At 36.4% G+C, this 26,530-nt stretch overlaps 3 protein-coding genes across 5 annotated transcripts in view; 2 read left to right on the forward strand and 1 right to left on the reverse strand.

The window, feature by feature from the left end:
• The window catches only part of LOC117231631 (5-hydroxytryptamine receptor-like), a 44,464-nt gene extending 42,436 nt beyond the window's left edge, over positions 1–2,028 (forward strand). For all 3 annotated transcript variants that reach the window (XM_033490235.1, XM_033490236.1, XM_033490237.1), the window contains exon 6: positions 217–2,028. In XM_033490235.1, coding sequence (XP_033346126.1) covers positions 217–703 — 487 coding nt within the window. In that variant the 3' untranslated portion in view covers positions 704–2,028. The remainder of the gene's footprint in view (positions 1–216) is intronic.
• A 2,341-nt stretch (positions 2,029–4,369) lies between these two features.
• Positions 4,370–9,300, forward strand: LOC117231667 (neprilysin-1-like). The gene is made up of 18 exons (XM_033490317.1): positions 4,370–4,546; positions 4,657–4,748; positions 4,827–4,988; positions 5,045–5,128; positions 5,619–5,827; positions 5,887–6,108; positions 6,183–6,275; positions 6,338–6,479; positions 6,555–6,666; positions 7,534–7,627; positions 7,739–7,915; positions 7,984–8,084; positions 8,190–8,248; positions 8,335–8,386; positions 8,459–8,526; positions 8,598–8,737; positions 8,839–9,006; positions 9,097–9,300. The coding sequence occupies exons 1-18, from the start codon at positions 4,527–4,529 to the stop codon at positions 9,277–9,279; spliced, it is 2,178 nt and encodes a 725-aa protein (XP_033346208.1). The 5' UTR covers positions 4,370–4,526; the 3' UTR covers positions 9,280–9,300.
• A 9,002-nt stretch (positions 9,301–18,302) lies between these two features.
• The window catches only part of LOC117231647 (neuropeptide CCHamide-1 receptor-like), a 31,783-nt gene continuing 23,555 nt past the window's right edge, over positions 18,303–26,530 (reverse strand). The window contains exons 2-7 of the mRNA XM_033490273.1: positions 24,217–24,694; positions 23,035–23,227; positions 22,217–22,350; positions 21,852–22,025; positions 20,660–20,910; positions 18,303–19,535 (exon numbers count right to left, since the gene is read on the reverse strand). Of these exons, the coding sequence (XP_033346164.1) occupies positions 19,220–19,535; positions 20,660–20,910; positions 21,852–22,025; positions 22,217–22,350; positions 23,035–23,227; positions 24,217–24,540 (1,392 nt within the window). The 5' untranslated portion in view covers positions 24,541–24,694 and the 3' untranslated portion in view covers positions 18,303–19,219. The remainder of the gene's footprint in view (positions 19,536–20,659; positions 20,911–21,851; positions 22,026–22,216; positions 22,351–23,034; positions 23,228–24,216; positions 24,695–26,530) is intronic.

Consider the following 26,530-nt stretch of genomic DNA (forward strand, 5'->3'; position numbering starts at 1 on the left):
ATAGAATATTTCTGTCGAGCCAATACTGCAGAATCGATATTAATTCTCATTCGATTAACACAGGCGTATTGCTAATTTTCTAATGAAATTTACGTTCTATGAAACACAACGAAACATCCCTGTACTTTTGTATGACAGCATAAAATATCTCTATCCACCTAAGGAGATCAAAAATAATTTTAATCGTATCTTGATTAAAACTGACGTACATTTCAGACCGAGGGAGGAGTCAACAGCGTTCACCATAACAAGATCCACGCCGGACCATTCGTCGATCTCGCCGGAGAAGTCGTCGTCGTACAACGGCGCGAACGCGACGCAGTCGACCACCGTCACACCGTCAACAGTGTCAACGACAACGACTACCACGACGACTACCGTCACGAATCCTTCTAGCAGCCATTCGACCTCCTCGAGCAAGAAAACACGCGAGACGATCGAGTCGAAACGCGAGAGGAAAGCTGCGAAAACGCTTGCGATAATCACCGGGGCGTTCGTCGCGTGTTGGTTGCCTTTCTTCTTGGTCGCGTTGCTTCGTGCCACGTGCGAGGCCTGCGAGCCACCGGAGCTAATAGCGAGCGTCTTCCTGTGGCTGGGCTACTTCAACAGCACCCTGAACCCTGTGATATACACGGTATTTTCACCAGAGTTCAGGCAAGCCTTCAAGAGGATACTTTGCGGTGGTTCCAGGATAATTCGCTGACAGTGGATTTAAATTCGATGAAAAATGGAACGCGACAAGAGAATGAGCAGTGAGTGAAATTGAACAGATGCATGGATGAATGATGAACGATCATCTTGTACATAAAACAGTTATTATTAATTCCTTCCTCTCCTTTGGAATAGTTCAAATGCTACGTTCAAATGCCGTATCGTACTTAGGCAAACCTTAGAGATACCGTAGAAATTTGTCCCCTGAAAGATTTCGTTCGAACGACGAGTTTATCGGCCATTTGGATGCTGATCGAGGCTAACACTTTCGCTGCTATTGACGTATATTGTGTGCCGATTTAATTATCTAAGGATTAGCGATCTCGTCGACGCACACGGTACGTTGCTCTGATTATTTCACAGTAGGAGGCTCTACTGGCGCAATTGTTGAGCTTTCGCGTGTTATAGAATGACCTAAAAAGACTAGAAGAAAGCGTGGAATAAAGAAATAATTGTCACTCAAGATAAAGACGCTTTCGATGAAGAAAAATTTGTAATTCCAGAAATGGACAAGTAATATTTAAATACATAGCAGCGAATGTGTTCAAAATTTACACGTAGTCGACGTTGCCCGGAAGAGTTTCCCGTGCAACGACGCGATTTTTAGAAATTAAAAGACATTTTGCGTGGCCGATTCGACGGCTGTTTCCATCGAAACGACTGTTTCTAATATAACGCTGCATCTTACGCGAAGAATCCCGTCTTTAAAATAGCTCTGTATTCCTCGGATATGTCTAACAATAAAATAAAGATACTTTATCTACTAACGTTTAATTAACGACTGGAAGGACCGCCAAAATACTTTCGAACAGAATGGGGCGGATCAAAAGCGGAGATACGAGAGAGCGATTGAAATCTCGGATTGGTGGATTACCAGTGACCCAGTTGACGCCTTTACGATAGTTCCGATCGATTATTTCAAGATTTCAATGAAGGGAACGTCGTCTGAATAGAATTGTCTAGTAACTTATGCTTTACGATTAACGTACGATGAAACAGGAAAATTTCATTCGATTTACTGTAATTCCTAGATCCACAGAAATTGCTGGTGATTTAATTAGACGATACGTCAACGATCTATTATGTGATCGATATATTATGTAAATTAGAACTATCGTATATTTACCGAGGCACGTCGAGAGGAAAGGTAATTAAAATCGATTAATTTCTCCTGATTGCTCGAATCGTTCGAAATATTGGCGTCACGAATTACGTATACGCAACAACTATCGCGTACATATGTATAAACGTTCATTTTTTTCGTTGCTGCTCACAAAATCGTTCTGAGATCGTCTTAAAAAAAAAACAAAAAAAAAATAATATCGATTAAAGATAACATAGAGTTAGGCCATCGACGATGAAAATAGATCGTCGATTTCTCTTCATCAAAAAAGAAAAAAGAAGTAAAAAAAAAAAAATGGTATCGTAGTTTCCACTGATGTTCCATTGAATTCGTGAATCGGAACGACGCGTTAACGTCGTCCTGTTGTAAATACTATGGCGTTTCTATAGCAAATAATCTTTCTTCCCTAAGGTATTTAAATGAATCGGTGATAAAGAAAAAGGCGGCCAGGTCGATCAGCTTGCGCCAGCTAGTTCGCATCGTTGTTCTCGAATAGCAGGTGATCGAAATTTTGCGCTTCCGTGTCGCGTTCGATTGCTCACGATTTCGATTTGGCGCGGGACACGTCGGAAGAGACCGCCTTCCACGCTCTGTTAATGTTCCACGATCGTGCATACACATCTGAATCGTGTTTTCTTCGAAGAAGGGAACACTTTTTATAAGCTGGTTGATTTAAAAAAAATGTTTTATCGAATAATTGGTTCCTTCCTTTTTTCCAATTTCTTTGATATCTCAGTCGTGATTTTTAATAATTCACTGCAGCTTTAGCTTTAATCAAATTTTTTATTAAATGCCTCTTCCTTTCCTTCTGGATATTTTCATTAATATTTCGATCGATCGCGCTCTTTGTGTAATTCTTTGCACCTTTAATTCTATCCTTAATATGTTTAACGTTTATATGATTTTCCAATGAATAAGTTTCTTTCTGAATATTTGCGTTAATATTAAATTATAACATATATTCGTCTCGTTTCCTCCATATGGTGATATAATAAAAACTAGACGAATCAATGTTTCATTTGATTTTACATTTTTTTTTCTTTTGTAATTCCCCGTCCTTTCAGTCTTTTATCGTAATTTTATAGCACAACTATTTACCGAACACTTTTTCCTTTTCCTCTGAATATTAATTATAATATTTCAATCGACTCTGCATCTGTTTATTTTAATTTCATGCACTCTTTGCTTTTCCCTCCCATTTCAACGACGTAATTATTCTACTTATTTTTACATCATTTTTCTTTTATCAAATTTCCAAAATCTTATATCCAGACACGTAAAGCGACAAGCTACGTGCTCGTAAATCGTCAGAAGATTGTATCAACGATCGTCCAATAACGCCTTACTATGTACGAATGCATACTCTATCTACTAGCGAGTTATCGTCGTTATATCAGCGTTCGGTGGTAGACCCTTCGAACTCTGTAGAGCAATGCGAAGATCGAAATAAAATAAGAAACAGCGAGATGAACGAAGAAAACGTATACTAAGCGACTGTAGTACAGAAATGTGTACTATTTGTCCAGCGATTTAATTAGCTTAAGATTGCGCCCTTTTTCGATGATGCAATATTAAAATAAACGAGGTCGAGGAGAAGTCCCATGGTGTTCGAATGTGGCGTAAAAACGTAGGAATCATAAATACGTTTTAAAAAAGAGAGGCGAGGAAACACGAGACGAGAAACGAAAAAATACCAGAACGTTTACAACGATGCTTCGTATGTATATTATTTCTTTGCAATCACTGATGTAAATAAATGCAACAGTTTGAAAAACCGTTGGCTAAATCGTTCGGCTGACGTCAACTTGATATTCCGTTCTTTGCTTCCTATCAGCTTGTCCGCTTTCTCTCTCTCTCTCTCTCTCTCTCTCTCTCTCCCTCTCCCTCTCCCTCTCTCTCTCCCTCTCCCTCTCCCTCTCCCTCTCTCTTTTTTCGTTATTTTCTCAAAAAAGAAAGCTGTTTATCAACCGCGTTGTTGTATCGTGAGAAAACGAGAGAAAATTTCCACTCGGGCTTTATCAGAGGTTCTTGCTCGTCGACGTGAGAATTTTTGTTGATTTAACGAATGAATTGTTCGACGGTTACCATGCCATATTTCACCGTCGAACATACTGATGAGCGATAATTATTAGCGGCGACACATCGATCGAATAATATAACGAATGTTCCCTCTCGTAATTGGACAATATGTCTTTATTATTTTCGACGACAGTGGAACATTACCAAAGCAAACAGAGTCTAATGAAACATTACAGTCGCGATATATGCAGAAATGTTCGAGTCACTGGCCAGGAAATACTGATACTATTACTCCTAATCAGCAAGTCGCGATATTAACAATCGATGTTTCGTTTAAAAGCTGACAGAGGCGCTAAACCTTTCTGAAATATCTTTTTAGAGGCAACCGATAGATAGAAATGAAATACGTTGTATGATTTGATTTTCTGATAATACAATGAGAAGAAATTATTTTCGAAATTCTGTCTGGCGAGTGTGCAACGAATTGCACGGCGACAAATGTACGGGGAAATTTCGATGCAAAAATCATTCGAATGACCAATTAATAGAGATATCGTATAACGCCTCCGTGATATAAAATTATTATCGGCTATTTGGCTCTGTAATAAACGCTGGAAATTCAGATTCGATAATTAGTATTGTCGTGAACATTAACGGTATTATTTCGCAGACGATGTTGCTTGAAATTTTCCTGTACGTGACAATTCAATTTATTTTCCTTTTTATTCAAATTATTTCATTTCAATTACACTATTACGACAATTATGTAGAATCAGACAAAATCATTCTCAGTTGTTATACAGATCCTCTTTGATAATTTTCATCGATGCAAGAGCGACCGATGTAACAAACGATGGGCGTTCCGTGTGTTTAACTGAGGAGTGTAAAAGATTCGGTAAAGTTTTATTCAAAATAGAAAACAGCTGGGAGAAACTAATAAGGCAACGTTTTCTTTGACGATCGTATAAAACAGCTACGAGGATACTAACGAACATGAACGCATCCGCGGATCCCTGCGTGGACTTCTATGAATATGCATGCGGCAACTGGCCAACGATACATTCGCTTCCACTTGGAGAGAATTCCTGGCAATTGCGAGCCATTTCTGACAACGAGAACAAAAGAAGAATCGAGGGTAAGTTTCACCCGTTTCGTAAATTCCTTTTGGGGATGACGAACAGAATTTTGCAGAAATGATGAAGATGAAGCTGCGAGGCGATGAAACCTCACCGGTAAAGGTTGCGAAACAATGGTACAAAACTTGTATGAACACAGGTAGTGATCTAATTAAATTACTAATTTATAAACGATTGGCCACTACACGATAGACAATAATTAATTCGAAATTAATACTGGTGACTTAAATATAAAATACCAGAGAAATTGAAATGAAATCTAATTGAAGAAACGCATAAAAAATACAAAATACATAAATGTTAACGTTTTGTAAATTTATGAAATTTCTATGGAAAAAATGGGAAATCATAAGACTTGTACGCTATAAAATTTCTATCCAAAGTAGAAATTGTTGTAAATTTTGCAAAGTTATAAAACATCTAGAAGAAGTTAAGATTTCATGAAAGTTATAATAATTATCCATAAAAGTTCTATAAAAAAGTAGACATCGCTAATTTTGACCGTTCTGGTACTTTGCCCTGGTTTTGTAGGATATTATACTTTAACGATTGGAAATGTTGTTAAATTTCATTATAAAGAGATTATCCATGAAAATTGTATCGGTTCGATAATTTTCCACTGCTCGTAGAGGATATGAATAAGCGAGGTATGGAACCGATACTCTTCATATTGAATGAAATCGGTGGATGGCCGATAATAATAGGAAAAAACAAGTGGAACGACAGTGAACAGAAATGGCAGAATATCGACGATTATTATGCTCATTTAAGAGGATCTAATTTGTTGCATGATGTCCGAGTCACGGCGTATGGTGATACCAAAGAGGAGACTGTGGTTGTGAGTAATCGATTCTGTTCGTACGTAACAATTTTGCAAATTCCTTCAAACATTTCTAGTTAGACGTTCCCGACATGCCAGCGTATTCGTGGATGCTCGAAGAATTTTTCGAAGCTGACAACGTGACACTTACAATCACTGATAAAAGAGATTTTAGTTATTGGAAGTACATTGTGAAGATAATTTCGAAAACAGCTGAGGCTGGAGGATTTAATACAACAAGCAGCCAGTTAGAAGAGGAAATTGAAGATATATTTAATTTCGAATGGAAATTGTTGAAGGTTTCATTAGTTTAAAAAACAGTTGCTTTACTATGGACTCTGTCACCGACTAAAATTATAACAATAATTTACAGATAAGTAGTATGGTAAATGATTATGTAAATATGACTGTGGCAGGCTTCCAAAAATGGTACGATAATTTAAAGCCACGTACACAGAAATCCATGGTAAATATTTTATTTTTAATGGTTTTCAGTGAATCGTTAATTGACAAAAGTATTTCTTACAGGTAAATTGGATAGATAAGATAGTGAGCATTTTTAATGAATCGGGTATCGATATCTCTGAAGACACGATGTTAAAAGTAACCTCACCTGATTACTACGAGAAATTAATCCCCTTACTCGATGAAACTCCAAGCAGAACCATAGGTAAAATCATAATGATTTAAGACGAATATAATTATTCACAATACTTGTTCCATGCACTTATTATTTGTCAAACAGTGAATTACCTTCATTGGAGCTTCGTTTCATCGATGATCACAGAGACTACCGACGAAATGAGGGAATTGGATGAGAAAATGACTGGAAATGATTCAAACGTGCAAGAAAACAGGTTCGTATAACAGATTATAGAACTTTTATAAAATAGAATCAACATAGAAGTTAATGTAGAGTTTGAGTATTGATCGAAATGAATTACAATTGACTTATGCTGAATAGACTGCGAATGTTTATGAATTTGTGTGAAATTTAATGCTTTCAAAAGCAAACCTTTTGTAGTAGGAGAAACTAATTTTTGTTAATTATTGATAATAGATATACATCTACTCGGATGATTTTGTTTTATAGAGAAGAAGAAATTTTAATGCACGTAATACACTAAAATTTGAGAGTAGTTTCACTCGAAATTTATTTATCGTATTAAATTGATTAATTAACAATTTACTAAAGTATACGTAGCGTGGAAAGATTAAAAGTGCAAGAATGCGCAGAACGTACATAATGTACGCTGATGTATAAAATAAACACGGTGCAGTGCTCTTTATAATATTCAGCGAGTGAAGCAAACTTCTTTCTACGTTCTTTAATTATAATTTTTCTATGTTTTTTATAGGAATTTCATAACTGAAAAACTTCTAAATTTGGAATTTTTCATAGAAATTTTGTAATTTACAAATTTACAAATACCCGATTTCTTGTATGAATTTTAAAAACTTGTTTCTTCGATTGTACGAAGTTGCATAAGCGTTCGTAGTCCAATGACATAGAATCTAGAAAGCACTAAGTAATCAGAAAATATCTCACGTTAAATTTGAAGCATCTGTGGAAAGTAGAACAGCGACTCGAGTAAAATACGAATATGGCGCAATTAAGATTATGACGTGCACGTATGTAGCTGCACGTGGCGGTGATTTAATTTAAATTAGCCGTTCGAATTACCTGGTTGCTGGTGGCGCGATTATTTTCGAATTATTCGTAGGTCGGACTGGTGCATCAAGAAGATGGAATTAACGAAAGTCGTAGCGCACGTGGAATACGTAAGAAGATATTTCTCCGACGACATGATAGAAACGGTAAAATTCTCGTACCATTTACATGGATAGAATAAGGGCGCAAATTAAGAATTATATAAGTTAGGTCGACAGATTAAATTATACAGATACTTTTGTTTTCTGATAAATCAGGCATTGAATGCGTTGGATGACATAGAAGAGGAAATGAAGATACAAATTAAAGAATCGAATTGGGCGAACAAGAAGATAAAAGATTTGGCTTTAAGAAGAATTAAGTTTATAAAAAAAAATATTGGTTACCCGGATTGGTATAATAACGCGACTATCATGGAAAATTATTCTGCAAATGTTTGTCAATCTTTTATTTATAATAATCTTGAAAATAGAAAGTTTCATGGTTTAACTTTAATTTACAGCTTACAATGGGACCGAAGTATTTTGAAAATGCATTGGAGGTTCAGAGATATTATAAATTCAAGGAATTGCGTCTTTTGAAGTATAAAGATGTAGCGGAACCGTAAATATTCGTATTTAAAATTAATTTAATCTGAACTTATAATTTGCATTAATTATGTATTGTTATAATTTAATGCTTAGCATTTATTTGTCTTTTTATGTATAGATGGATTATCGATCCTTTGACTCTCAATGCAATTTATTTGAGCCAATCGAATTCAATTAGTAAGTGCCATTTATTTTGCTATATGTATATATTAAACACACGTAATGTATCAAGCCACTAAGGTTTGATTTTTCTAATTGTACAGCTGTACCCTTGGCGAATTTACAGGAACCATTTTTCAGCAGAAATCAACCAAAGTACGTAAAAAAATTTCCCTTTAAATTCTCATTCGGTCACTGAATCTTTAATTACGATATCTTTTCCTTCAGTACGATTAATTACGCGTTGACTGGGTTTTTATTAGCACACGAATTGCATCATCCATTTGACGAGCTAAGTAAGTAGCTCTATTTCATCAAAATTTATATCATTTTTATGACTGTTTTATTGACTTACAGATATTTTCAGGGCGTCTTTTCAATGAACGTGGCGAGGAAATAAACTGGTCAGATGAAATGACGAAGCAATACTATAAAAGTGCTCAGTGTTTCGTTGATCAGTACGACAACTATACTTTAGATGGGACATCTTCTGGTCCAAAAATCAAGGTAATGATTTATCTCATTCACGACGATATCATTGCGATAAATATTTATCAAGAATTTTATAATCAAACATAAGTATTACTGATATGTCAATTATCGAACAGAATTATGGCAATCAGACTTTCGACGAAAATATGCCAGATACCATGGGATTAAAAACTGCGTTTAAAGCGTACAAACGAAGAGAAATAATAAACGGCAAACCAGAATCAACACTGCCTGGCTTGGAAATGTTCAACAATGATCAAATTTTCTTCCTATCGTCTGCTAATGTACGCATTTTAATAAAAAATAAAACATTTCTTCGATGTATTTTATGTTTTAGTTTGTTTTTCATTTGATTTTTCTTCTTTTTCTTTAAGTTATGGTGTGAAACCAGAGATTCCCAAACGTTAGTCACAGATGCCAAATTAGACATACATAGTATTGGACGATTAAGATCCATAGGGGCTCTTTCGAACAATGAGGATTTCGCAGCTACATTTTCCTGTCCTCTGGGCAGCCCTATGAGTCCTAAGAAGAAATGCAACATATGGAAGATATAGCAGGTACATTTCAATTAAATGTTCAATCATTCGATTCAATTTAACATACCATTGCAGCAATAAAATAGAAAAATGAAACGAAGTTAAAAGTGTGCGTCTATTTTCATCTTTGTGCTCTCAAATCGGTTATTAATTATATGTTATCGGACGTAGATAGTGCGATAGATGCAACTATTACAAATCTTATATAATCTTTTACTAATACAATACGATGGTAACTCTAAAAATTGATAACGCAGTGGAGATAGTAACGCAGTAGAGTTGAAGGGAGTTTGGCGTACGCGGAGGTGCAACTTTCCCTTTGATGGCTGTTGGTATCAAAAGTGAGAACAAGGCGCGCATTCGCGTACTTTGGGTTTCGAATATGGAGCAGCGATAGATACAAAAATTCTTAGTAATTGTATCGGTAAAACAGCAAAACATCGGTAGTCGGCCATCACAAATGTCACGCTTATTCTGTATCTCGTCGGTAAGACTATCAGTGATAACTGTGATAATTCCTATATTCACAGAGAGCGCAAGAAACACTGATTTTTTGACAGGTCGGTATTTCGCAATCTAAAACGCGAAGTTCCATTTAATGTCACGTCTATCGTGTCCTTAATAAATTTTCTTAGTCAATGGTATATACCATCTGTGTTGTCGATATAGAAATTTCCTTTTTACCATCGGCCAGTACGACGCTTTCTCGAAAAATGTTTGAAAGCGAATTTCTCAGGAACCGGTGGAGATTTTTGGATAAAATGCGATGATTTGTTTCGGGAGAATATCTATGCGTGGTATTTTTACCACGAATAAGATTTTGTGATTCTATTAAGAAAATAAATCGTGAATGGTTCGGACTTTTATTAAAAGTTTTTAACTAAAACGAGAGCGTATTTCAATAACAAATTAAGGGAAGAGAATAGAGTTGGTAGGTTTGGCTTGCAAGTCAGTGTCCGACAGAACCGGAATGATATCTAGGTTTTCGCTTTCATCGACGCTCGGTTTCCTGAAGAATAGCTCTCGCAATAACGTTCCCTCTGTGGTAGGTTCGTCCAGGTCGTTTTTACCCTTGATACGTACATTTTGCGGAGGACACGAGATGATCTCCTTATCCGATTCCTTCTGGATGCCGCTGTCGAAATAATATTGCGGTAAAATTCGAAACTACAGCTAATCCTTTTAAATGAAATAAAAGTGAACGTGTGAAACTCGTCTGAACTGGTGTGATGCGAGTTAAATCATTGACAAATCAGTAGATATTTAAGCATTTAACAGCGATCGAAGTATATAGAATACGCATAATATTCGAAAATATAGAAAATATTCAAAATAGAGTGCTAATTATAACATTTGAAAGGTAGAATAATTCTCTTTATAGGTTGCAATCCTTTACTTAATAAATAAAACATTATATTGTAAAAAAATCAGTCCTACTGCGGCTAGCGAGAAGTGCAAGACTCTGGCGAAAAAAATGAAAATCTCGTTGAAGAAAATATACGAGTATTATGTCTGTGATTTATCTTTCACCACACTACTTGAGAGTAAAGTTCATTTTCTTCCTACAATCTTCTACATAAACATACTTTATAGAACCAGTATTTTTCTTCGCCGAGAGGAAAAAATGAAACTTTACTGGAATTTTCTTATTTATGCCGTAAAATAAAATCCATCCTACAGTTTTCGACCCGTTTATAGTGTTTCCTTACGAAGTGATCTCAATGTCCACGGTTTGACAAGCCTGATGAACCTTTCTCGCGTCATCTTTGCACCGTTCCAATCTCTTCGCCTCGAGTAGTTCCCTTGTTCTTTGAGATTCGCTCTTCAGAGCATCGGTTTCTCCCTGTTGCTCGGCCAGGGCATTCTGCAATTGCGATTTCTCCCTCACCAGATCCTTGACAGTCTGCGTGAGCTCCAGGAATTGTTTTTCTTGGGTGGCGATCTGTAGCGTCAACAGCTCCAAGATATGTGAAATTCGAGTCTTCAATTCCTTCGCCTCGCCTCGCGCTTCGTTCAACTAATAAAAGACCATGAAACGCGATATCAGATTGAACTCGTCTTAATCTCTCGGTTTTAACCGTTAAGTTGTTGCAGCTAAGACACGGGATATTGTTATTTTGAGAAGTTTCAGAAACTTTACGACTTGATCTTTGTGCTCGTAGAAAATAGAAGTTCTTCTCTACGTTATATTTTTCTCGCGTTACTTTGCAAACTGTGTAACATTTCTTGTCAATAAAATGAGAAAAGTGTATTCCTAGACTTTGTGATACGTCTTGCTAACGAAAAAATGAGCCAGCGAATAAAAACGCTAGTTGATGTAATTTTCCATCGATCGGTCAACGACGCATTCCAGTTTTCTTTTCCTTCCAATTACTAAGATCACGTAAATGCTACTGGCACAATTGATGTTTGATTGAAAATTGAGGCCAAAGTACGATTTCTTGTTATCTACTTTATTTCCATAAAACGTAAACTTAATCCAAGTTATCTATGTACACTATGCTTAGATGCAGATTAGAGAGATAGATCGTTCTGGTTAAACAACCTGTCACAAGCACGCAACTCAGTGTCTCGATACATTGGCAATCTGTAAACGCGTATAGTTGCCTCTTGCACTCCCAACTTGCTGACTTTCGTGGCATCTCCATGAGCGTGTTGCTTATTGAACTATCAGAGACAGGCTGGGTTAAATTGCTCAAAGAGGTAAGACTGTCACCGATCCTCCAATTGAGCCAGCACCGACGTTTGCCTTCTAAATATTTACATTTTTAGAATGCTAAAAGAGAGTGTTCGACATGTGAGAATGTAAATCGATTGAAAATTATTGCAAGTGAAATGTTAACGGTACCTTAAGATAGCAAACGTGAAAATTTCGCTACCAAAACCAAACGATCATCGTATCAACCTCTGCTACTAAGCTTCTACTTTCCATTCATTTTTGTCTCTTTTCATTTCAATCAACGAACGACCAACGCAGATTACGTCACGCGGAATATATCGATCCTCGCTGGATCGTGGAAGTTAAACTGCATCGAGCACGAATTCGAAACAATTTCAGTTGGATAAAGCGAAATCAATCTAGGGACTCCCGTGTACTGTTGGCCTGATGGCTCAAAGTTCAGTTGAAACTATGGCCCACGGTTAATGAAGAAAGTGAATCGATGCTTCGATATCTTAGCTGGCGGAGCATGATCCTTTTGCACAAGTTTTCCCAATCCATTACATTATACCGCGTAGATACACCGTAGGTAGACTCATAAAGCTATATGTATAGCAAACGAAGAAGAACTTTGATTTAAAGTTACTTGACCAACTGCAAATCAAGATCGGAACTCTAATCCATAGTTAAACCCTATTTTCACGGGCCAACCATATATCTCAGTTCTTATCAGACACATATTACCGACATGGGTAAAACTTACACAGTACATTCCTGTTTATCACAATCGACTTTTTTTCTTGTTCTTCCCCTTGGCCTATTTTTAGCCTTTTTTTATTTTTTAGCCTTGGATTTTCTCTCATTAGAGAGCAAAATATTTCATAGTGTGATACAGGAGTGACTTGGGTAGATTATAGAAATCATAGTGGTGTAAGTGAGTTGGTATCTTTCATAGAACAATGTTCGCGATTATTAATATAAGAAGTTCATTATACCTTTTAACGTATCACGGCAGAGTGTAAAATTATATCTTAATTAAGTATGAAACTAAAGAAATACTTGTAAGAAATGAAATAAGTGATTAAATTCATATTCTCAGTATCTTCGCTTCTTAATTAAGTATAAAACTAAAGGAATACTTGTAAGAAATGAAATAAGTGATTAAATTCATATTCTCAGTATCTTCGCTTCTTAATTAAGTATAAAACTGAAGGAATATTTCTAAGAAATGAAATAAGTGATTAAATTCATATTCTCAGTATCCTCACTTATATCATTGTGGTTTTCAATTCACCATATTGTATTAGAAATTTCATATCCTAAAACATTCACTATGATTAAGATATAACTATCTGCTCGTTGAGTTTCACTACTTTTTTTCGTTACAAATGTCTTCAGTTTACTCGATGATTTTTGTTCCAATAAACCGGCCACTACTTTATTTGTCTCCCTAATCGTAAGATATTTGTTCGCAGCGTACGAAGACTATAGGGCAAGGGTCCCTACGAATATATCTACCATAAATTCATAGGTGACTTTTTCATAAAGTTTCCCAATTGTCTTCTGAGTCGTTCATTCTGAATTTTTCATCACTCGAGTACATTATGAAGGGATATGAAGGGTCCTTTATCATTAAACGTCATTATAAATTTGTAATATCAAAATAAGTAAAAAATAAACGACGAAAATGAGAAAAAGGGAAAAAAGAAAAGGGAGAGGAAAAACAGAAATTCAAGAATAATTGGCGTTACTTGGAATTCTAATTGCTCCTTCTCGGTTTCGCGGCGGTCAAGGGATTTCTTGTACTGCAGCCTCATTGCTTCCTTCTCGGATTCGCTCACTGTCAGCTCGGACTTGGCATCGCGCATTTCTTTGGTGCATCTGCATAAAAACTCACCTATCTTTTCGCGGAATATTGAAACACCGCAGGGAATTGCGAAAATTTACACGCGTAACTTGAGCGTGAAATGCGTCTCAACTCCGATCGATTTACTTTACCGCGGCAAACGAGAGAAAACTTGGTCTTTTCCCATTTTGTACGTGTGAAGTTAAGAGATCGCGTGTTAAATTCTCGTAAAATTCTCTCTCTTTAATTTGCCCCGTGTTAATTACGTAATTCTCAATTGCTAACTTTTATTTTCACGCACAGCGGAATTTCCACGATGTAGTCGCTATAATTGCTATTTGGCAAATAAGGTAGGGCTATCCGAGTCCACTTAAATAAATAGTTTGCCTTGTAATTCGCCAAATCCGATTACGAACAATTTTTAAACGATCCACATTTGGAACCAGACTATTAAACTCGTAAGAAAACAGTGAAATGTAATACATTCATCGAAATGAAAAAAGTTTTTACAACTATACTTATCACTTTTCATATATATATATGTATTTTCTTTTTTTGATATTTTTTCTTGTTAGACCTAAGCGTACACGATATTTTCTCATTTCTTCGTTACTGCAAACGCTATTTATAAGGACTAATAGTGATTCATAGCGAACAATAAGCTTGATTATTCTGTGTAAAGTTCGAGATTAAATTATAAAAGATCGAAGCTTAGGTGACTCAGATAACTCCACCTTCCCAGTTTTTGTTTTTACAAGCAAAAAGCAACGGATCCACTATAATCGTCATTATCTTAATTAAGATCTCAGTGTCCAACTCGTAGTACGCAGATTGTCACAGAAAAATCTCGACTAATCACTGATGCAGATCTGGCGTGCGCGATCGTTCCCAAGGGTTATCTTCGAACGCCCAACACGAATTACACGGTCAAACTTTTAATAGCCATCGCTGACTCTCTAATCAGTTCTTGTGATAAATCTCTCCGTTACTGTCCAACTGGTATTACCAACTGCAGGAAGTAATCGCGCACGCTGTAATTTATTCGCACTGTATATCTTGAGGATCGATGAAAGAGCGAAATGAACGCGATAGAAACGAAGAAATGAAAATGGGGCGACAAAGTGTTTGAATGATCCTACGATAAAGATTTATTCGTCGCGGCAATCGATGTTTATTTAAGGTCCGAGTTAACTAATATCGGTCGAAGAAGAATTGAAGCAGAAATAAATTTCGTGGCTTAAGATATAAAGGACAAAATAAATGGTAACATGTCGGTTTCCTTACTGATGGCGGATGCGTGGCGATATAAAGGCTGAGAAGGGAATTGAGATTAATTCTACAGTTTCTGTAGATACCCACAGGTATCATCTTTTATCTATTCTGTGAGATTAATAAATTGGTAGTTGACAGATTCTAATGGATTTTAGTTTTACGTTGGATACTGAGCCAATAATAAAATAAATACCAATTTATTTCAATGTGTTAGTTCATAATATCAACGACAGGGTATTTTGGATCTACTATTTACAATAAATTAGATTTTTAAGGTGAAATATTTTCTATACTATTAATTATATGGGAAAATGTTTTAGATTAAAATTGAATGGCTTCAAGGGGATGTTATTAGCTTCTTTGTAGGTGGGTGCATAAAAGTCATGTGGAGATCAACTTTGTTTTTTTTTAATCGAATTATATATCTTTTAATACGTTAATCGATGCAGCTGGAGATTTTCTATGAAAACTTATAAACCTACTTATGTCGAGAAACTGTTCTTTTACTAGATACTTTAATTTTTAATTCGTAAAACTTACAGTATGAAAGGCAAGAAAACCAAATACGGTAGTAGTTCCTCGCGTCTTTCCTTGTTTATCATACGATAAGTTTTACGAACTAAAAATTAAAATGTCCACTAAACTAATAATTTGTTGACATAAGTAAGTTAATAATTTTCTCTTGAGAATCTACAACTGCATCGATTAATATACTAAGAAACCATTCGACTTCTATCTGAAACATATTCCGAGATAATTAACAGTATCGAGAATATCTCAGTTTAAACTCCTAGGTGACTCATCCTGTATATATACTTTATATCTCATTACAAAATTTTCTACACAAAATCAGTTCCTTAATTCCTCTTACTGAGGTTGGTTTACTTTGTTGGTTTTTTTATTTTATTCTTCTTACTTGTCTTAATGCTTATAAACGAGGGTGTAATCCAAAATAAATTTTCGAAGCTTCTTATTTCATACCGATTAAAGATTAAAATTACTAAAATTCCCTGGACTGTACCATAACGTGTTCTATGAAAAATTGAGGAATAAAGTATTTGGAGAAATTGAAGGGTAAAGCTTGAACAAAAATTGGGAAAGAAGTAAATGTCGTTGCTGGGATATAAGAGGATGATAATGAAAATGAATGGAAACACTTCTTCTTGTATTAATTACGGATGTATGGTGACACAAAGTGGCCGAAGAGGAAATTTACTTAATTAACTGCTTAACCAGCAAAGCTATCCTTCTCCTGTCAGCGGGACAGAGATCTTGAATGTGAGGGAACGAGGCCGCGTCGCCGTCCGCGTCTGCGGTCTCACCTCTGCATTTCCAGCAGAATTCCTCGTCAGCTTTCACCTCCTCGCTCTCTGTCGAGATCGTTTGTCTGCTCGAAGATTAAACAGTCACAACGGTTCCCTTTATTAACGGTAGAAATGGACGCCACGTTGCTAGGGCTCGGTGCAAGGAACATCTCTGATACACGAATTTCCCTCGGTTTTAACACCGAACGAATGCAAATATTCCACACGGATGCGAAATCTAAACTACGTGCGCGACATAGAATTTAATTTTCATCGACAATTTCGAGCATGTCTCAAGAGGTAACTAATGTCGTTTATAACTTTGTCACGTTAAAGACGTACAAATCTACTACGTAGAGACGCAAGAGACAAAGAATTTTGAAACAGTATAGAATATTTCGACAATTCAATTAACATTAGGTTTGCGAAGCGAATTTTTCACGAAGCAAAAGTACTTTTATCGATTCTAAGACCGACAGCGGAAGCAAAATTAATTTACGACGCAATCAATAGATCAGATATATAATATTTATAATAAAGACATTAGTTAACGAAGCTTTCGTCGCTAATAATATTTGTACTGATCCGTATGCTAAATTCCAATTTACATAATCCGAGATTTTTCCGTAGCGCAGCATTTCTGGGATTACGCGTTTTATTACTTAATTTGATAAATTTATAGCTATTTTGTCGATAACAATATACAATACATAAAGGGATTTTAAGGTGTAATAAAAATTTAGAATGCAATATATCTTTGAAATCTGTCTTAAACTTTTCCTCGAAAATCTTTTAATTTTTATACAAAAAGAAATTAACGCTTCTGGGTATTCGACGAAGAGAAATCACGTTTATCCCTTGTAACTATACTTCGGGAATTTTCGATGAATGCAAAGTTCGTTCATTCATTGTGTTGCCGCTTCTAACTTCTTCACGAGGACAGATTTCATTCATCCCGCTTTCGCTACTAAACTTTTCCCGAGGAAACAATTCATTTATCGTAGTTCCTCTAGCAGATTCTATATTGCTCAAAAATTTAGAACTAGAACTGCCACGAATAAAGGACATGAGGTGTAATTTACCGTCGTATCGTGCAAACAATGGCCTGATTACGCTAATGTAATGAGTACGGTTGGATCGGTCTTTAACCTAGTTACGTATTAACGGAAGATTGAAATTAGCTCGATTCGGTTACGGACCTTTGTCGTCGCGATGCATATACTCGTTCTCCTGATACATGCGTAGAGTACGTTGATGGAGTCTGGCCAGTCTGCACAGAGGAATTCGTAAAATCGATCCGTTAAATTAGCCTGTCGTTCTTCAAATACGGCGAAGCATCGGGAACATGCAACGAAAAATACGAAAGAAACAAAGAAACGAGAGGGAAAGTGAAATGGGCGTGTTGTACCTCTTGCTCCATCTAATATAAGAATTCATAAGTGTGCCATCGTCGTAGTCGTTTGAATACATCACTGTCGGGCATTTCTCTCAGCTTGCAAGACGATCGTGCAATGGGAAAGTGATTACGACACAGAATGTCAGAAGACTCTACGACTTTCGAAGTCGATTCTTGTGCCGAGCGTGCAGCGACGACAAATCCTGCGAGAAAACGATTCGTTTCTGTCCAGAGAGCAATCGATGCCCGTTGCTGCCCCCAATGCCCTGAAGTTAGATTTATATTGAGTTTTAAACGACACTTTGTGCAGGAACGACAGTAACGCGCGAGTATTTCCTCGATCGTTCTATACTGTTCGCGATCAAATATCAAATTGTGAAACCAATCGATGAAACGAGATGAAAGCACGAGATATCGGATGAAGCTGGATACGTGGGTCTTCAAATCAAATTAATGGGTCGATCACTTTTTATTTCGTTTTCATTTCGTTCCATTTTACCTCGCTTTGTAAACGTTGGGAAGGAAAATAGAAAAACGACGGAGGTTAGGTAATAACGTCGACGATTACTTGTCAGAATTTTATTCATAAAATCGGTGCTCTCTAAACGTACAACTGTCGCAGTCTTTGTACCTGCAAATCATACTTTCACACGAGTTCACAGAATAATTGTCTAGCGCTATAGTTTTGACGATATCGGTGCATTCGAGGGACAAGATATTCGACGAAGATTTACAGGAAATGACAGATGTCTTAGATATGGACGATCGCTACTTCTCTCTCTCTCTCTCTCTGTCTCTCTGTCTCTCTCTCTCTCTCTCTCTCTCAGAAATTGGAGCTAAAGCTTAAGGCTTTAAGAATGTAGGAGAAAAATATGATAAGTCCATTTTTTGATGTTTTCATGCCGCTTCTAGATAGTGGCTAAAAGGATCTTTTAAATATGAAATCTTAATATGAAATCTTCAAAGGAAGGGAATAATTTGATAGATTCAAAGATTTTTAGCCTTTGGAGAACTTAGGATGTCGAGCCGTTTGGTCGATTTAATCCATTAAGATCCAACGTTGAATTCTATAAAATTCATTTTGTGATCGCAAAAAGGAACTGCAAGCATTTGTTTCATATTTCTGGATGCAATAAATAACGACGAAAAAGGTATCAAGGAAATTCTTAGAGTTCCCTTTCACAGCCATAATATTAAAGAAGGAAATTCAATAAATAAATTGATCGACAGCGATAGCAAATATTGCTTCTTAATGGATTAATCCCAGAGCTAAATGAAGAGCTAGTCTCGACATCGAATTTCTAACAATGTACAGAATTTTAAAATTATTCTCCCGAGAAATGTGAGAAATGCGACTTAATGTATCTTTCGCCTGTGATCTTCGCTTAAGAGTTATTGGACCATCGACACGAATAGTGTTTTCCAAATGAAAAGAATACACACAGGCGTGATCATTGGTTGCTGAAAAATCGCTGAATTATTCAGTCCTTGGAGTTTAACGAACATTCGCGAATGTTCGATTGCTCCGTCGTGGAATTTTGCTGGCTTTTCAGTCCATCCTCGATACCGTTAGGACACGCGGTCAGACTAATGGTCGTCTCCTGTTCCTTGATCGGGCCACTGGTCCTGGTGTCGTTTCCAAAGATGGACATGTGCATGGTGTTTCGTTGACCGCGTCGAGAATCGTACCTTTTGGAGCTTATCAACGAGAAACTTTGACCTCGTCCCCGGGAGCTCAAGTCCGACGAACAACGACGCCGTCTGCGGATCCTTCTCGGCACGCAACAAAGCAGATACCTGCAACGAAGTTTGTTACACTTTAACGACTTTAGTCTGTTAGTTGGCTGCAATAATGTTAGCTCTTTAAAGTTAACAAGAAGAAAACGAAATACTCGTCTACTTTTGCTTGCTCGTTAAATCGTATTAATTCGTTCATGAGGGATTTTACGAGTGATAAATTTTGGAATGTATTTAGAGATGAAAGTATACAAATTATTGTTAAAAACTAAACCTCTATCTCTATCTTCTTTTCCATTTATTTTTTAATTCTGAATATCTATTTAAAAAATAATATAAATAATAAAATATATCATTATTATTATGTCTTTTAATAAATGATTTAAATTGATACTGCGAAAATTTCATAAAATATCAATTTCATATAATTCCATACAAGTTCCTAATAAAGGAATATCATATAATTTCATAAAAATTCATGAAAACAAAATTTCATGTAATTTCGTGAGAAATTTCCATCTCCTATAATTTCAGATAAAATCCAATTTTCTATAATTTCATAAAAAGTTAGTAAGTGCTGCTTCTTATTTATTAACGTATCTTTAACTTTCGATCAAATTATTGACACGTCGAATTGGGAAGAATAAGTTTGAGAAATATATATGATTGAGCGTTCAATCGTAAATTGGATAGGTTCGGAGTATCGCTATAAACGAGATAGTCCGATAGTATATCCGAAACCATATCTCAATCTGGCAATCAATATTCATGACAACGAGCGATTCGTTTTATAATTTTTCACGAGTTGAGCCAGGATTGATTTTCAAAAAGGAGCATAAAATACGTAACGAATTAATTGTGGTTGCATATAGTGATTAACTGATGCGAAACGTCATTGATTATCCCGTTAATCGACCAATTTTTATCGGATTCTTGAAAATTTATGGAAATAGGTTGGATCGGTTCGTAGTCATGCGCCAGGTGTCAAATATTTTTCCTAGTTTCTTTTCCAATATTTTATACCGAAAGAACGATAATTCCTTGCGAAACGAGGATAATATTACTCGAAATAATGGGAACTGATTTTTTGTACATTTTGATAAAGCAACGTTATGAAACTAAAAATAGATCGATCGTATATTTCTTAAATTGTAGAATAATATTTCTGCCAATGCAGAAAATACCTGTCGAAATATTTTCTAAACGTGCTGCTCACGCAGTACAACGCGATGGGATTAATGCAGCTATTGGTAAATGCCAGGCAGAAGCTAAGAATCCGGAAATAATGCCAAAATGTGTTGTAATCCTGTTGGGCGGTTGGGTGGATGTAAAACCATAGCATAAACACGTGTTGCGGGAAGAAGCATACTGCGAAAACGATCACGAACGCCATCACCATCTTCGCCACTTTTTTACGAGCTTTCACCTGCTTTAGCTGTAACCAAACGAGTTTCAAAGTGGTACAAAATATATTGCGCGTGTATTTCAAAAGTGACGGAACTCAAAAAAGCTTCACAGAAAGCACGAGAAATTATTTTGAAATTTACGAGACATTGTTTATTAGACAAATAATTTTAGCAAGTAGAATAAACTCTACGAAAGAAATTTATTTCATCAAAATTATCGTATTAATATTATTCGATGGAATGTTATTTTTGTAATTTCTCGTAACGTTCTTCCAATATGGAAATTAATTGTTTCGAATTGTGACACTTCTGAAATTCGTGTACGATATTATTAAAGAATATGACCCCTTCTTTTATATTCTTTCTCGTTGAATAAATTTTTTTCATAACCGAAAACTTTGCGTCTTGACTTTGCTAGAACTTTACTGAAACGAGTAAATATTTCTTGACAACTTTAAATGAGTCCCCTGGTTGTGTATTAAGTTCCAAGTTCGTAAAACGCGAAAATTGTCGAGAGGAATCAATGAAGTTCGTCCTGTGTTCACAACCGAGTTGATATTTATCGAGTTTAATAGGACTTCTAGCTGTTGTACTGAATAGCGTACGTAAATTAAAGCGATCGCTTATCTCTGAAACAATTCGAGAGTTTGAATATTTTTGTCCTCAGTTGAACATGAAAAATTTGAAAGAAAATAACTTCGATCACTATCACATCCTCGTGTTTGCTGGCAATTTGTCTTTTTTTTTTTTTTAGCTTTCCTATTACATTTTGGTTAAACGATTATAGCAATTTTTGTTCATTAAGTGGTACATTTTAACGTTTTGCGTAAATCGAGCAGTTCATCTCGAAAACTACCATTGCAAATTTTTGTCTCTTTGCAGTTTAATTATGAGCTCTTCGACTTTTCATTTGCAAAAATAAAAAATGGTCATTTTTATCGCCCATCTTTAAAACTTTTTTTCCACTCACCTGACACTGCATTTCGCCAGGAATATTCCTAGTACTGTGAATCAGATGTCTGGCCATAAGAATGTAGAAGAAAGCAATAATACTAAGCGGCACAGCGTAGTATATGAAGAACCGACAGACCAAAATCGTCTTCGGATAATTCGGTCCAAACTCCGCAGGATACGGGTAGCAGGCCTTTAAATTGAACACCATATAACAAATGTAAAAACCTTCCCTCGAATCGATCAGATAAGTGCAAATTATTTGGACAATACAGGAAATTGGAAAGGAATAAATGGAGAAAAATCGTGTTAGACGTTTCGTCGATCGATCGTTGAAGCACGAACGATAAAATTAATTATCTTATGGATGCCAGTCGAACTCACTTGAAAGGTCACGTTGGTGTTCACTTTGAAAACCCTGATGTAGGAGAAGGAACTCGGGATGGCGCACATAATGGCTAATACCCAAATCAAGGAAGCGACGATCACCGTGAAACGCGTTGCTCGCCTTCCTGTACCTTGAACAGTAAAAGTCGGAAACGATTGATTTCATCGATCACATCTGTATTCATATTCGCTCAAGTATTTCTTTTCATGGCGCACTGCGGATACCATAGAATATCTTTCTATCCAAGAGCAAACGAAATTCGCGTATTTCACTTTATATAAATTCCTTTGGTATCCGTGGTGCGCACATAGTTCCACCCACGGAATATTAAATTGCGGCGTAAAATGCGGAAAACGTTCTCAATACGAGACGAGGATCTTGTAAAAGAATATATGTGTTATCAAAATCGAGTATGAAACTTTGTTTAACTTCGATTATCCTTATTTCCGTATTCCATTATTTTTATACATTTACACATTTATTATTTGAATTGAATTAAACGAAGGAGATGGCGAAAAATTGTTATTCCTACTTGAAGTATTTTTAATCTTGACGTATTTTCATATTTTTTAGCTGTTCTTTCGTGCTTTCGTACAGAGAAATTGTACAATATTTTCCTTGGATATTTTGTACATGTATTTGTTCGTGTTTCGGTGACATTTACAAATGTCTTCTGATGAATATTATTATAATATATCATATTAGAATAGGTAGAATAGCCGCTTAAGCTTTCGAACGTTTTCCGTGCTCTTGCTTTTCATCGTGAAGATCTCTATTTCAGAATGATGGGAAAATGGGAAATCGAAGCTCGTACCCGAGGCGTGGAGCTTTCTCATCGGATCGACGATAGCGAAGAATCTGTCCGCGGATAGTGCCGTTAGAGTGAAGACAGAGACTCCGATGGAGATATCCTTGGCGCACTCGGAAACCTTGCAGAGCACGAGTCCAAAAGGCCAAGAATCCACAATATATACGGTGAAAGTGAATGGTACGCACGTAAGAATCACCTGCAGCGCAATATCGAATCATTGTCTCAGAAAAGAATCGTCAATAACGTTTTTATTCGAACAATAGCCTCCAAGCTGAATAAAATTTCGACTGACTAAGGAAAGAATTCATTGAGACTCTTCATTGTGCACCGATAAGTCTCTCTTTCTTTGAAATGAAAACAGAAAACTGTTGAAGAAGAAAAGGAATCTCAGCTTAACGAGAACTGTCTGTAATAGCAAGGGTTAGTTGAATCAACCAAACATCCTAAAATTGAATGTTGAATTTTTCATAGAATAATAGAGTAGACTCGTTGTCTATTATGACGTACTGTTAATCTTTGATATGTTAATGAAAGAATGAGAAAATATCATACGCTTTAGACCGAGTAAAAAAAAAAGACATCAGAAACGAGAAAATAATTCGAATAACCCTATGGTAGAGTTATCTAAGTCAACGAGGAGATATTTATTACATGAGAATTGATCGAATGAGCGATAAAACATTGTGATAATTGCAACTAAGAATATTAACATCGACCATTTTCCTTTTGATCTTTTGATGGCTGAAAGCTATATGCTCGTAGAGAACTATGGTCGTCGATCTGCCAATATACACGATATTTGTCACAAAGGAAGGTTTGAATAGTCTGTTTTCAAGCGTACATCGCTTAAACATTGTCTGTAACTAAATTTGCGAATTGCGCAAGTCAGTAAGAAAAATTGAACAAGTTTTACTCGTCATGGTATTCGAACATTTTTCTGACTCGAACATGACAAACATTTTCTTACTCTGAACGCACATATAGTTTGACAAGCAACGATCGCGCGAAGACAGTTTAAGAGATGAACCTTCTATGAAACTATGTCGCAGGGAAGGGAAATATCTGAGTGCACATCGAAGGGAGGAATTTCATGGTAAAGAAAAGGGACTGATCGTTTTCACGAGCAGAGAATTTTAGGGATGATAAAACATCGATAATAAATCTAGAATAAGAATAAACACGTGCCAAGAGATCTCCGAGCGCCAACGAAAAGACATAAATATTGGGAACGTTCCTCATGTTACTGTGGCGCAGTATAGTGAGCGCAAGCACGCCATTTCCTGTAAGCCCGATCACAAGAATCAGCAGGAACACGATTGGCACGAAGTATGTTTCCGGTCGATCTTCATACGGCGTGTACTTTTCTTCCGCGTTTGTTTGCTTTTCGATGCTCGTGTAATGTGTGGTCGAAGCGATGCCGAAAGTGTCCTTGAGGACGTTCGAGACGGACGGCGTGGTCCATGAGGTCGAAAATAAGAACGAAGACGGGGAAACCGTAGTCCGAGCCATGAACACGTTCGATTTCGTTCTTCCTTATGACAAAGACAATGTGGTCCCGTATGTTGCGGAAACGAACCGTCGTGGTTCACATCTTAATCGTGGTCTTCAGTGGCCAACAGCCGCAAACGCTTCAGCCCAGCTTCCTTTCTCAAATCTTTGTGCCCTGGAAATTGTAAAAGAAATTCGCGTTAGTGAAAGTTTCTCTGCAAATAGAGCGGAACACGGAGGTAAATGGGGAAATGATCCCCGTGGGCATGGAAACGTCTGGTTTCAAGGAAATTGCACGCTGGAAATACGTGTTTTTCGGAATGGCTGAGAGCTAAAGTGTCTCTTCTAAGGAAATGCTATGGGAACAGGATAAGGAAGATGAATTTTACGTATATGTTAAGGAAATGTTATCTACATTTATTTGTATTGCATTCGACATTCCATTGATACGAGAGAATGATGCTGCCTTTCACAATAGTTTATTGATTTATTCTATTCGTTAACGGGGATGAACTCAATGATATTCAAATACGTGGTAGTGAAGTAGCCGTTGTAATATTTGCAACGGGAAACAAATCTCAATTTAGATTACGTATTCGTTGATTCTGTCCATCACAACATGAATTTGCATAAAGATCCGCGGTCTAAGGCAATTTAAAGATCGCTCGCAGTTTATGTGGAGATAATGCCTCATCCGAAAGTGCGCGAATCTCTCGGATAGTCATGAATGGAGAATTCTGAAAGAGATGCATCTCTGCGAATCAGTTACGGTAGAATACCGTTCAGTTCAATAAAATTCATGTGAATATGGAACATGTGGAAAGTCGAGTAATCGAGAATAGGCAAAATTTAGTTGGAATTATCAGAACTTTAATTATTGCACTTACAGAGTTTTATAACAGTTATGGATTTTTATCTATTTGCAAGCTGAGCTAACAATATATGTATAAGAGGATGACAAGGAGATGACGACATTCTTGCGGCACTTTAACAAGCAACTCGAAACGACTTGGATACCATGGGCCAAGAGCGGTCTAATGAGATTTCCGCTGCTTATACCTTCACGTACACTATATAAAACTGCCATCAATAAAAATTCACGATTCACGGAAAGAAAGAGAATATAAAAGAGTGCATTTCTGTCGCGTGAAAAACGTTAACGGCGGTGCTGGGTGACCTCGTTAATTTTCTCGTGAATTTTCGTGGTAATACTTTTTTCTATCGTGCCAGCATGATTCCACCGTAACGAGTTGCTTAGATGCTTATAACTCCATCCGCTATCCGATATCGCTTCCGATAGCAGATTTTCCAGCTAACGATACTTCTCTTCGCTTTGATCAAATGTTTCAGTCCATCTTAATCCTTAACAAAGTCGATGTGGAGAATCCATCAGAGAAGAGAACCTGGAAATTTCTTAATTCCGTGGAAAGCAATATCAATTGTGCGTTACTAAATTCCTACGCGAGTAGGTACAGTATCGTAGAAAATATGAGTAGGAGGAGCTTGAGCGAAACTTTGGTTGTTAATAGCAACGATAGTAGATGTGTCGCTATGTTTCCTCTGCGTTTAGTGTTGCAAAAGCGCCAAGATTACAGGAATTTAGAGGAGATTATCCGGACAAAGACGACTATATAGAGACATCCTCAACGTAGAGGAAGGAAATAATAATGACCCGAAAAATAATTATCATTAAGTTAAAAATAAAGTAAACAAATTATATCTGTACTTCAAAACTATCTATTTACATCTTAAACAGTTCTACTATTTACCATGTAACCGATAATTAGATTAAAAAAAAAAATTCATAATAATCACTACTCTTGTTGTTGTTACACGAGAGAATCTCGCCTTAAGATATTTAACTAATTTCCTAGCAATAAAAATAATGGTTGGAACGAAAACGTCCTAAAGGATGTAACACAACTGAAGGATATTCAAAGGAATTGTGCGAGCATTTTATACGGTTAATTTAATCAAGTAGGCGCCGACATAAATCCAGGCGAGCGCATTC

This window comes from Bombus vosnesenskii, unplaced genomic scaffold (assembly GCF_011952255.1).
Source record: "Bombus vosnesenskii isolate JDL3184/JDL3185 unplaced genomic scaffold, Bvos_JDL3184-5_v1.1 scf7180000013273, whole genome shotgun sequence".
Taxonomy (NCBI): Eukaryota; Metazoa; Arthropoda; class Insecta; order Hymenoptera; family Apidae; genus Bombus; species Bombus vosnesenskii.